Source organism: Pelodiscus sinensis, chromosome 2, assembly GCF_049634645.1.
Source record: "Pelodiscus sinensis isolate JC-2024 chromosome 2, ASM4963464v1, whole genome shotgun sequence".
In the NCBI taxonomy this organism is placed as follows: Eukaryota; Metazoa; Chordata; order Testudines; family Trionychidae; genus Pelodiscus; species Pelodiscus sinensis.
Genome location: NC_134712.1, coordinates 26,789,310 through 26,802,852, shown reverse-complemented (window position 1 = coordinate 26,802,852; position 13,543 = coordinate 26,789,310). Strand labels below are relative to the sequence as shown.

Below are 13,543 nucleotides of genomic sequence, written 5' to 3'. Positions count from 1 at the left end.
AGAGACACACCAAAATCAAGGAAATAAGGTTTAATAGGTAAAGTTTTGGATAAAAGGAAGATGCAGAAAGCATCACAGAAATAATGAAAACAGAGACAAAAGCAAATAATGACATATAGCTAGTGGCAAGGGAAGATGCTAACATCTCCTTTTCTAACGTCAAAGAGCCACAGGCAATATTCCATCTACTTTCCTAGGCAACATTACAAAAGCCCTCCAGTACTTGCTCTGTCTCCTACTCCTAGGCATATATATTAAGATAATTTTATTATAAAAATGTCTTTACAGATGGAGTTCTCAGTAGCATCTTATTAAGATATGGCTGTTCTGTCTACATCTCTTCCTGTGCTGCCCTAAATTTAATACTGCTAGACTGGTTGCTGCAGGGGGCACTTTATATCATGACTGCCTGGACAAGGATAATGTGATGTTTAATGTTTATGAATCTGGTGCCACATGATGTGGAGTTGGAGCTGCTTTAGCCTTGCTGAAAGCAGCATGGTGATAACAACTTGCAGGATCACATGGCAGGATTTCCCTCTTTCTGTTTAAAAATAAACTACCTTTTATTACTCCTTTCTCAACAGGTTGGATGGTAAGCAGGGACAGGTCAGTATACAGAACAATCTGTATCAACTGATAAAGTAGGCATATTTGAATAATACAGCCTAGTGCAACATCAAACATTGAGGATGAGGGACTGTATCATGGAATGCAGTGGTAGTAAATAGATCTGATGGCTGAAAGCTGAAGTTGGACAAATTCAGACTAGAAATGAAATGCAAAATTTCAAGCAGTGAGGGTAATTAATTATTGGAAAAACTAATCTAAAGATGTGGTGAATTCTCAGTTATGTATAGTTTTTAACTCAAGACTGGATTTTTTTTTAAACAGAAGTGTTGTACTTGATGTAGAAAATACTGGTGGGGTTTCCTGACTGTGTTATCCATGAGATCAAACTAAATGAGCTGAATGGAATTTTCTGGTTGTAAAATCAATGAGTCTATGAAAAACCACAATTTGATTCTGCATACACTACTTATTCTCTCTCTTCTTAGCTTAGACCAGGATACAAGTCCCTGCAGTTTCTGTGGCTGAAAAAAGGTGAAGGCAAGTCACTGAATTATGGACTTTGCAGATGTAGGTTCCAAACATATAGCTGATTTTCTCCATAGGGTCAGCAAATTTCCATGACAAATTTTGCAAGACTAGTGCATGTAGCAGCCACAACCAAATGGAAATAAATATGGTTTTGTGGCCTGACACAAAGAAGAATGTCTGTTGAAATCAGCAAGGTGAATCTTTCAGAATGAAGGTGAAATATAGCCCAAGTTTGTCAATTGAGTGAAACTTGAAAGAACCGTGGCCTTTTTGTGCACAAATCTTGTCCCTACTTTACCACAGATTCCAGGGAGAAATTTATGGCAGTCTCTCAAAACCATGCAATACTCAGCAGTTTCAGCTACGTTTCACTTTGACGTTTGTTCAAAAGCAGAACTCAAAGTCTAACTAAAGGGTATATTTGAATTGCTTTCCCAATTTGGGATGACATCTCTAAGCACTGGTGTACATCCCAATTTTTGTTGCACAACTCAGTTCTTAGAAGAAAAAATGTCCTAATCATTTTAATGAACACTCTGTGACAAATTATGCTGTCTCATGAGAAAAAGTTTAAAAGATATGTTTTGGGCAGGGGTTCGTTTAGTTTTCAGAAATGTGGAGGAAAGCTTTTAAAATAAATAAGCTAGTACAATTATGTGACAACTCAAGCTTTCTGTTTTATGAACCTGGGAGATTTTCTGTCAAACAACCACTAGTTCACAGATTTAATTGTAAATTTGATATTCCATAGGCTGTATCATTTCACTGAGTTTGCCAACATAATAAGAATAGCATCACCATTGTAATAAAGTAAAATAAAATAATAATGATTACATGTTTTTTATTAAATATAAAAAATAAAAAACATGCCATAATATAACCTCTCTTCCTATATCACATAAGATGTGTTTGAAGAGATAAAATAATTATTTGCAGAAGAATTTTGCATGTTTCTATCTAAGCTAATTACGTGCTTGCTTTTCAGTTACTCCTAGAAGTTGCGCTATTTAACATTAATAAGGTTTCTTTAAGGTTTACGTGAACCTTAATAGTAGTCAATGAGAAATATATTTAAGGGGTATTTACAACTGTCTATAGTGTTAGGCACAGATGAGAAGCAGAATTAAAATACATGTATTTCTTTACAGGTCACATTTACTGTTTTATTAATATAATTTTACATGCTTGCAGATTAAGTGTTAATTTTTGTAGTGTAAAGGACACTGAGGTTTTGAGTCTGTGGGATCACTGTAATGTAATTACTCTTCGTTTGGTTAGGCACTCAATTCTGAACTGCATAATTTGCAGCAAAGGACCTATTGGAAGGAAGGTTTAGCTCTGACATGGAATGTTACTCCACTTGCTTTTCTAACTGACATATCCTTTAAGGTCATTTCATTACCCACCCAATGACATTCATTGTATTTTCACACATAAGAGGGGAGATTGTCATCTCATTTGCCAAGATTCGCTGCCAGTCTCCTAACCCATATCCAGGAAACCTCTCTGGAACCATATGCCAATGCTACAGGCCCATGGAAAAGATACCAGCCTTCAACAGCTTGAATTGTGGGCTCATTGTGATTCACCAGGCAAAGACCTGATTAAAGATTTCTTTTTAAAAGTCCCAGGATTCTGCCTTTCCCATAAAAAGTTGACTTCACTCAACTGCATACAGACAATGCATTGAAGGTGTGGCTATTTCCTCCACAAATGGAATATCAAAGAATCAGCAAATTGAGATTGGTATGAAGTACAAACCACACAACACATCATGGACAATTGCTCTATTAATGTTTACAGTATTTCTACAAGGAAGGGATCCACCTAGCTACTTCAAAAAATATTAGAATGGCTTTCAGATCTTAACATTCTATTATTACCCTAGCCTGTGGCTTTTCAAATAGCATATGAAAGAAAAAGAAGAAGTGTTAATTAAATTTGTGTTTACGCAGAAGGAAATCTGAAGTCTTAAATGACTTCTTATGTAACATTTGAATGTGTATTTTTAAACTATACTAATGCACTCAGAGCTGCAGGTAGTCTGTGTTATGCTACCAACCAGAAATCTGGAAACTGCTAAGAAAAACATAAAAGCAATACAGAAAATTTAATTAGAAAAAATACTCTTTCTAGTTAAAAATAGGACAAACATAAGAGATTTGTTGACCTATTTCATGCCTAATACATGTTACATTGTAGAGGAGAGTATATAATGAGGTTTCTAGGGAACTGTTACTTAGCTACATCCTTAAAAATAAATAAATATCGCATGATATTCTTATTGATAAACTAGGCAAATATAACTTAGATAGGGCCACGATAAGGTGGGTGCATAATTGGCTGGATAACCGTAGTCAGAGAGTTGTTGTTAATGGTTCTAAATCCTGCTGGAAAGGGATAACAAGTGGAGTTCCTCAAGGGTCTGTTTTGGGACCCGTACTGTTCAATATCTTCATCAATGATGTAGATATTGGGATAGAGAGTACGGTTATTAAGTTTGCAGATGATACCAAACTGGGTGGGGTTGCGACTTCTTTGGAGGATAGGGACATAATTCAAAATGACCTTAGCAAGTTAGAGAAATGGTCAGAGGTAAACAGGATGAGGTTTAATAAAGAGAAATGCAAAGTGCTCCACTTAGGAAGGAACAATCAGTTCCATACATACAAGATGGGAAGCGACTGTCTAGGAAGGAGCATGGCAGAAAGGGATCTAGGGCTCATAGTGGACCACAAGTTGAATATGAGTCAACAGTGTGACGCTGTTGCAAAAAAAGCAAATATGATTCTAGGTTGTATCAACAGGTGTGTTGTAAGCAAAACTCGTGAAGTCATTCTGCCGCTCTGCTCTGCACTAGTTAGGCCTCAGCTGGAGTACTGTGTCCAGTTCTGGGCGCCACATTTCAAGAAAGATGTGGAGAAATTGGAAAGGGTACAGAGAAGAGCGACAAGAATGATTAAAGGTCTAGAGAACATGACCTATGAAGCCAGGCTTCATGAACTGGGCTTGTTTAGTTTGGAAAAAAGAAGATTAAGGGGGGACATGATAGCGGTTTTCAAATATCTAAAAGGGTGTCACAAGGAGGAAGGAGAAAATTTGTTCCTCTTGGTTTCTGAGGACAGGACAAGGAGTAATGGGCTTAAAGTGCAGCAGGGGAGGTTTAGATTGGACATTAGGAAAAAATTCCTAACTGTCAGGGTGGTCAAATATTGGAATAAATTGCCAAGGGAGGTGGTGGAATCTGCCTCTCTGGAGATATTTAAGAACAGGTTAGATAGACATCTGTCAGGGATGGTGTAGATGGAGCTTGGTCCTGCCTTGAGGGCGGGGGGCTGGACTCGATGACCTCTTGAGGTCCCTTCCAGTCCTATTATTCTATGATTCTATGATTCTAAACCATTTTATATGTGGTCAAGATTGTGATTTTTACTGGCCCTATAGGAAATATTTCACAGGGAGTATGTTCTGCTTCCCTTATGGCTAATGAGACCCTCAGAGCATCAAAATCAGTGGCTGTGTCTAGACTGCATCCCCTTTCTATAAAAGGGATGCAAATTAGACATATCGCAATTGCAAACGAAGCGGGGATTTAAATCCCCTCCACTTCATTAACATTAAAATGGCTGCTGCTTTTTTCCAGCTCAGAGCTTTGCCGGAAAAAAGCGCCAGTCTAGATGCGGATCTTTCGGAAAATAAAGCCTTTTCTGAAAGATCCCTTATACCTCATTTTAAGAGAGATAAGGAATCTTTCAGAAAAGGCTTTATTTTCCGAAAGATCTGCGTCTAGACTGGCACTTTTTTCCGGCAAAGCTCCGAGCCGGAAAAAAGCGGCAGCCATTTTTATGCTATTGGGGGGGAGGGTTTAAATCCCCGCTTCATTTGCAATTGCGATATGTCTAATTTGCATCCCTTTTATGGAAAAGGGATGCAGTCTAGACACAGCCAATATGTCTCTGGTGCATAAGGAAGAAAAAATAATGAAAATCCCATGTAAGAGGTCCCTATCCTCTGAATAATGTAAAACCTAGCTCCCTGGTCACTTCCTCTTGGCATATTCCTAAGTAGCACAGTTCAAGAATAGTAATGACAAGTTAACACCCAAGTGCTGCTTATATTTGGGCTGGTATACCACTCACTTTGAAAGGATGCAAGCTAACCCTGCAAGCACTGACAGACAGCCAATGCTTTTGCATATTTATCTCTGTATGCCCGGTAGGACAGATAAGTTCTCATGAGTGTAGCATGAGCATGGATCTAGTAACTTGTAGTAGCTGGTAACTGCCCACACATGGATGAGGATACCCTGAGAGTCAATCCATCCATGCAGTGAAGACATATCTTTTAGCATCATAGAATCATAGAACCATAGAGCTGGAAGAGACCTCAGAAGGCCATCAAGTCCAGCCCCCTACCCAAGGCAGGACCAATCCCAATTAAATCAACCTAGCCAGGGCTTTGTCAAGCAGAGACTTAACACCTCTAGGGATGGAGACTTCACTACTTCCCAAGGTAACCCATCCAGTGCTTCACCACCCTCCTAGTGAAATAGTTTTTCCTAATATCCAACCTGGACCTCTCTCACCGCAACTTGAGACCATTGTTCCTTGTTCGGCCATCCATCTCTACTGAGAACAGCCTTTCTCCATCCTCTTTGGAACCTCCCTTAAAGAAGTTGAAGGCTGCTATCAAATCCCCCTCACTCTTCTCTTCTGCTAACCAAATAGACCCAACTCTATTTTGTGAGTCTGCAGGCTGCCTTGCTCATCTCAGTGATGTAATAGTTCCGAAGACCAAAGATGATAATTTAATGTCTATGTCGTTAACTATTTCATTACTGAGAAAGTAAGTGGAGGGTGACAAATATGTACAATTTACTGGAAGTAATGACTCAGTTTGGTGCCACCCACTAGTGTCTTTTGGGAGGTGCCGCTGCTTATATACTTGCCTTCCCTTTTCTCTCTACATAGAAGCCAGCTGCAAAAAATGAATATCCCATCCAAGAGGTCCCTATCCTCTGAACAATGCAAATACTCACTCAGTAGTCATCCCATCCCTGCATATCCCTAAGTATATTTCATGAATGGTAATGGCAAGTTATATTATTCATACTTTGAGTTGGATCTTTCCTTCTAAGGAAAAGGTAAAGTATAAGATGCAAGACACTTCCTGCTTCCCCTCTGTTCCCCCCTTCCTACCCAACAATTCCCTATTTCTCCCTATCACAGAGTCCCATGCTTCTTGTTTGTCTTCCTCCTCTTATTCCTCCACTTGAACAAAGTGACTCCATCCCAGAGCATTATTGGTTTCCCTCTTTCTCATTGTCATCTCTTCCCTTACTCTTCTTCTTGGCCTCTCACTTTCCTCTTTCCCTTCACAAAACAAATATGCTGTAATCTCTCTAATCTTAAAAAGAATACAGACATGTCTACCCAGACCTCTCCAACTACAACTCCATTGAATATGCTGTCTCTTCAATAGTAACTATCTGCAGTTCTTATTCTTCAGTTCCATCCAACACCTGTTTCTCATTTCACTTCCAGCCTTACACTGGAATAGCTTCCACCAAGAACTGTAATGACTTCTTCCCAGCCAAAGTGCAGAAGTAATTAATATTTGCTATATTCATCCTTCTAGGCCTGGCTTCAGCCTTTGAGACCATCAATCACAATCTTCTTACAATCTTGCTGTACCTTGGCTTCCATGACTCAGATCTAGTAGGTCATAAGTGACAGCCCAAAAATCCTGCCAGTCCTGAGTCTCCTTAAGCCTCTTTATCTGCTCCTTTAGCATGCTCTTTAAAGGAACTTCCTCATCTCCCTCCAAATTTTGGTGTAGATTTCAAAGGTCCTTTTCTCTTTTCTCTCTTTACCTTAATTCTGAGTAATCTCCTCTGCAAATTATCTCATCAACAAATTACCCTATTTGGCTATCTATAAGGATGATTCATAGATCTGCCACTCTACTCCCAACTGTCTCCTTCTGTATTACTGGTAAAGATACAGCTTTTCATTTTCCTTCCATACAGTTAAATCTCTCCAGGCTCTCACCATCTTTCATCCTGATAAATTCACAATATTTTTCTGTGATTGTGGCAAATGCAATTTTTTCACACTGATGTTCATTCAGTATGCTACAAGGATCATTTCCCCAGCACATCATGGTGGCCATGTCACTCCTCTTTTTCCATCTCACCATGGGCTCCCTATTCTTTTATCATATCAAAGATAAGCTACTTGCCTTCACTTTCCAGGCCCTTCACCATCTATCCCCCACCCCATCTACCAATTCTTATGTGTTATTTAGGCATCATCTGTCATTTCCAACTGGAAAACAATACAAGACTTCATCACCCACTTGTTACATTTTCAAACAAGAACCTTCATGCTTTTCCCTATGCTGCCTGTCATGCTTGGAAATAGCTCTGCGTGAATATATGCTAAGCCATCTTATTATTATCCTCCAAAACCCTCCTTATATTCTCTTTGGCTGTAATGCCTGAAACAACTTGGGAAGAGTTGAATGAATTGTGTACTGTTGCCACTACTTGTGATGCTGGAAATACTATCTCATTGTTTCCTTGTGTTCCCTTGAAAATCTGTACGCACCTGTTGTTTCTTGTCTTTGCAGGGGTTAATTGCGGAAGAATTTTGTACGTGCAAGTTTAGGGGTGATGAGGCCTGCATTCTTCCCCCTTCCCCTTTTTCCTATAAGCCAGAAGCATGTCTTTGGGAACATACACCATTTAAGATAAGCATTGTTGCCAGTATAGCATGAACAAGCAGAAGATAAGGGTAAAGGGCAAGAACAGATAAACAATCCTGTTTACCCTAATGCACTGATCACGTAAACAAGGCCAAAGAACAAGTAGAACTAGATCAGAATCAGATTGATAACTAACAGCTGAGACCTGCATCAGCATGTAATGAATAACTCCTGGAAATTTCCAAACTGCCACAAACAAGATAGACACACAATATTTAAAGCTGCACCAGAGCACAGCAATTAAGACCTCACCAATGGGCTTTGGGTGCTGGTGCCTTAGAAACTGAAACAGTCTCCCACTTCATTGGCAGCCGAAACGGGTTCTCTGGCTAGCAGAAGGGCTGTAAGAAATGCCTCTTTTCCTATCATGTTGTTCTTTTAGTTAAGGGGCACAGTTGATAGCTATCAGGAAATAAACTGCTTGTGTTTGACAGATACCTGTGCAGCTTTTTTGTACTTTGAGAGCCCAGTGTTGGACCTGAGACTTACTCTTGACAGCAGCAATCTTACACTTAGATTGTAAGCTCATTTGGGCAAGAACCATCTTTTTGTCCTACTGTTATATAGTGTCTTGCACAATGGTGTCTTTCTTCCATGATTGGGGCTTCGAGTTGCTGCCACAGTTTAAATCAACATCATCATTAATACTATTTATAGTAAATATCCAAGCCTATGAGTGTAAATCTTGTTTTAATATGGGGCACGAAAATAGCAAACTAAAATAAAGAAGTCTACATTTAAGTCTCTTACCTTTACCATGGGTGACGTCCACAGTCCATGTACAATTCAGTGAGTTTGGATACAATTCTGGATAACCAGGAGATAAAATTGTTCCACTAGGTCCTCTAACATCTCCTCCACATAAGGCTAAGAATAGTAAAGGGACATATTAATACAACTGATATGTAAAACCTAGACATGTTAAAGAGCAAAGAAATGTATCATCTCTTTTCAGCAATGGTAAATGTGAGTGATTCTATAATTTTCTCTGCAGCAAATCTTCAATTTTACCTAAATGTACAAAAAGTGCTTAGAAATTACAAATGATTAATAACTGAGCTGATTTCATAAGTATTAAAAAATGAAGTTCTAATTATACCAATTGTTTTCTGAGAATTTCTTATGAAAAATTTATTTTTATAAATAAATAAGTGTTGTTTTCAGATCCATAGTGAGCCGTGATATACATTATTCTAAGTCTTAAAGGGAGCTGAAGATCTAGTAGGTCAGAAGTGACAGCCCAAAGCAAATAGAAAGGTGAACATCTCACAATTTCTGACTCTGAAGTTTCCACGTGATGACGACAAGAGACTCTGAGCGCATACTCTGGTCAAGGTCAGGTGAGATGAAGGAATGCACACGTTTCTATTCCTACAGATCCTGCCAGTCAATTTTTTCTTCTTCTTTCTGCCTTTACAAGTCCTGAATTTAACTTCTACTGATTTTAATATAAATCTTTCCGTAGGTTTCAACAAAAGCTGAATGAGGCCCACACAGGGATAAATCCACCTAATTTTATAGCTGTCACAAGTCTACATTAAGTTAAGAACAGATCTCTAGATAAAGAGGAAACCAAAGGGCCTAGTGGCCCTTTCATAATGGATCACAGGGTTAGAAGGGACCGCAAAACTCATCTAGTCTATCCAATATACCAAGATACAGGATTTGTTGTGATTAAACTATGAAAGACTAATAGCTATTCAGACTATAGTGAAGAAGATTCCACAAGTTCCCTAAGCAGTTTGTTCCATTGCTCTACTGTTCTTACAATTATGAAGTTTTTTTCCCTGGAATTTGATCTAAATTTGCTGTGCTGTACTTTGAATCTTGGGAAGCTACAAATGAATGTGCAGTGTTGGTCACTGTTGAAGGATCAATGGCAGATAATACAGAAGCAGATAGGAAGCCCTTGCTTCCCTTTGAATATCATGTGTGTGTCTATTACTACAGATTAGTGATAGAAATGTAGCCATGTTAGTCTGGTGTAGCTGAAACAAAAAATAGGACTATGTAGCATTTTAAAGACTAACAAGATGGTTTATTAGGTGATGAGCTTTCGTGGGCCAGAACCACTTTCTCAGATCAAATAGTGGAAGAAAATTGTCACACCCATATATACCAAAGGATACAATTTAAAAAATGAACACATATGAAAAGGACAAATCAAATTTCAGAACAGAAGGGAGATGGGGGTGGGGGGGAAGGTAAATGTCTGTGAGCTAATGATATTAGAGGTGATAACTGGGGAAGCTATCTTTGTAATGGGTAAGATAATTAGAGTCTTTATTCAAACTTAAGTATAAAATGTTGAATTTAAGCATGAATGACAGTTCAGAGGATTCTCTTTCAAGTGTAGTCTTAAAAAGCCTTTGAAGCAGGATGCAGGTAATCAAGTCATTGAGACAATGTCCTTTCTGGTTGAAATGGCAAGAAACTGTGTTTTCTTTGTGATCCTGTCTAATATCTGTTTTATGGGCATTGACCCTTTGGCGAAGTGTCTGAGACGTTTGTCCAATGTACATAGCAGATGGACACTTTCGGCACATGATAGCATAAATTATATTTCTGGATGCGCAGGATTACTACAGATGTTACCGGGAGTGGCCAATTTCAGATTTTATAGTTAATTTTATAACAGTTACCAACTTTACCAAGATTATCAGTAGGCAGAAGATTTCTGAAGTTTGTATTTTCACTGATCACCTGACCAGGAAAGCTAAACTGCAATTTAAGTTTGAAAATTAAAAGAATTTACCCCCTTTCATTTTTCTCAGCTTTATTATATTTGCTACCCACAATTAGTTGATTAATTGGTTGTATGTTTGTTTGTATGTTTGTTTGGCTAGTCCCAGAATTTATACAAACAGTTAACCATCTCCTTGTCACTGGATTTCATTACCAGATTATTTCATAAAAGTGTTGCAGACAACTTCTTGCCTGAAACGGCAGAGTAAATAATCAGAAAGACAACCATTTCAGATCTGATTCAAACTAATAGGAAGGAATTGGTTATGAATCTGAAGGTAAAAGCAAAAATAGTCATGGAGTTATAGATTTCATGATTCTAAGGAAAGGGAAGAGTAGAAGCAGTAGAATAAACCCAACAGACACCAAAAAATAGACATGAACAAAGTCAGAACTTGTAGGTAAAGTTGCATGGGAAGAAAATCTAAAGTTAAAAAGGAGTTCAGGAGAGCCAACAGTTTTTCAAAGAGACAATATTAAAGTCACAGCAGCAACCAAATTCTCTGACATTCATTCTGACTGTTGTTCTTGCTTTTCTTTTCCAGGCTGCATTGTTTGTGAGCATCCTGCATTAAAATACACATTTGTTCATTGCCTCTACTAAGAATATCTGTTACTTCTATTGGCTGTGTCTAGACTGTATCCCTTTTTCGTAAAAGGGATGCAAATTAGACATATCGCAATTGCAAATGAAGCGGGGATTTAAATCCCCCCCGCTTCATTAGCATAAAAATGGCTGCCGCTTTTTTCCTGCTCGGAGCTTTGCTGGAAAAAAGCGCCAGTTTAGACGTGGATCATTTTAAGATTTTAAGAGGGATAAGAGATCTTTTGGAAAAGGCTTTATTTTCCGAAAGATCCACGTCTAGACTGGCGCTTTTTTCCTGCAAAGGTCCGAGCCTAGTTCGAACTACCTAGTTCATGCCCCGTGTAGTCGCGCTGCACCGGGTTCGAACCAGCGGGGTTTTAAAAATGGCGGCTCCCCACTTATGCAAATGAAGCCCAGGAAATTCAAATCCTGGGCTTCATTTGCAAGTGCGGTATGCCTACATTACCCTCCTAGTTCGAACTAGGAGGGTAGTGTAGACATACCCTTATTTATTAAAGGACTTGAAAAAGTTGTATAAGTATCTTGTAAGAAGGGACATATATTTTAAAAAGCCAATTATAAATATCAGCAAGGTCAAATACTCCAGGTAGCTAAAGAAATCCAGTGCTACAGAAGTCAAACCACTTCAACACCAAATGTCCTCCAGTCTCAGAAGATAGAAATGTGATAAGAAAAAAGTAAAATGTCTGAGGAGAAAAGGTAATGGACTGAGCATCAAATGACTGCGGATACATTGTCTGAAAAAGTCTATTCATGCAGCATAGTCTAAAAGCAGCCAGTGAGGTACTCAGGCAGATATACTTCAAAAAGGGAGTTCCCAACAAATTCATTCAGAAGTAGAGGAGCACACCTAGAACAGGTCAGGCAACCTGTCAACCACCACAGCTAGGGCAGTTGCCATGTGTACATACTATCAACCATATATTGTCTAATGTCTGTAATTCCATTTCAGCAATCTATTAACAAAAATAGTATAATTACTTTTGCATATTCCTTTGATGTGTTCTCCACTATACTGCAAAATTGTGTTTGTTAATTAATTTGAGACATCTGTGCATTTTCAATATAAACATTAAATGCCCTCCCTCTGGTTGCAATAATTTTCTTGATGATGTTCTTTATATTTTTAATGTAAATGAAGACCAAATAGAGCAACATTTATTTTTAATTGTAATGCTGAATGAAAAATTAACATATATTAGCATATTTTTGTTATGATGAAACAGAAGGATAAGGCTAAATTGCTATATTTTAAGCAGCATTAGGGGCCAAATCTGTTTTTTAGTACTTAAGAGCTCCATTTATTACTATAAACCTTACAGATGGTGAGTAAACAGTTGTGAACAGTTTACCCAAAAGTCTGTGTTTTCTAAAATGTTCATTGTATCTCAGCTAGTCAAGCAGCTTTAGTGTTATTTAAAATAAATAAGTAACATAATTACAATTATTTCCTGGAAATTCACAGAGTCAACATTAAAAGTAACAGAGAGGTATCCGTTTTAGTCTGATCTTGGTAAAACAAAAAAAGCAGGCATGTAGAACTTTAAAGACTAACCAAATAGTTTATTAGGTGATGAGTTTTCGTGGGGCAGACCCACTTCTTAAGATCATATTCTGAAAGTGAATTGGCATGAACATTATATAACAGAGGGATACAATGAAAAAAGTAATGAATCAGCTACATGGAACAGAAGGTGGGGGCGAGGGGACAAGGAAGGAGGAAATTGCTTATTGTAAGAGTCAATTAAATGGTTAATCTGGAGTTACTACAAATACCAAAAGGTGGGGAGGCTGTCTTTGTAATGTGTAAAGTAATTATCTATATTAAGTCCCATTCACAACATGTCAAATTTTAGCATAAATAGAAGTTCTCCCTCTGAAATCTGGTGTTAAAGTCTCTTTGTAGTAAGACACATGTTGTCAGCTCTTTAAGAGAATAGCCAGTTTGATTAAAATGCTGGCTGACAGGTTTCTGTGTGTAGATTTCTGATGTCTGATCTCTGAGCAATGGTTCTCTGGTGAAGTGACTAACCAGTTTGTTCAATATAAATTGCAGAGAGATATTGCTGGCACATGACGGCATATATCACATTGCTGGATGTACAGGAATATGAGCCCTTGATCGTATAACTGACATGATTAGGTACAGTGATGGTGTCTCCAGAGTAAATAAGTGGGCAAAGCTGGCAACGGCGTTTGTTGCAAGGTAAAGTTTCAGGATTAGTTTTAATGTGGTATGCCCTGTGGTTGTAAGAATCTTCCTGAGGTTATATGGTTGTCGATAGGGCTATGTCTAGACTATGCTGAAGTTCCAAAAGCAGATAT

At 38.2% G+C, this 13,543-nt stretch overlaps 1 protein-coding gene across 3 annotated transcripts in view; it reads right to left on the bottom strand.

Moving 5' to 3' along the window:
• Window positions 1-13,543, bottom strand: part of CSMD3 (CUB and Sushi multiple domains 3) — a 1,183,531-nt gene that overhangs the window by 445,635 nt on the left and 724,353 nt on the right. For all 3 annotated transcript variants that reach the window (XM_075920204.1, XM_075920205.1, XM_075920206.1), the window contains one exon: window positions 8,617-8,733. In XM_075920204.1, coding sequence (XP_075776319.1) covers window positions 8,617-8,733 — 117 coding nt within the window. The remainder of the gene's footprint in view (window positions 1-8,616; window positions 8,734-13,543) is intronic.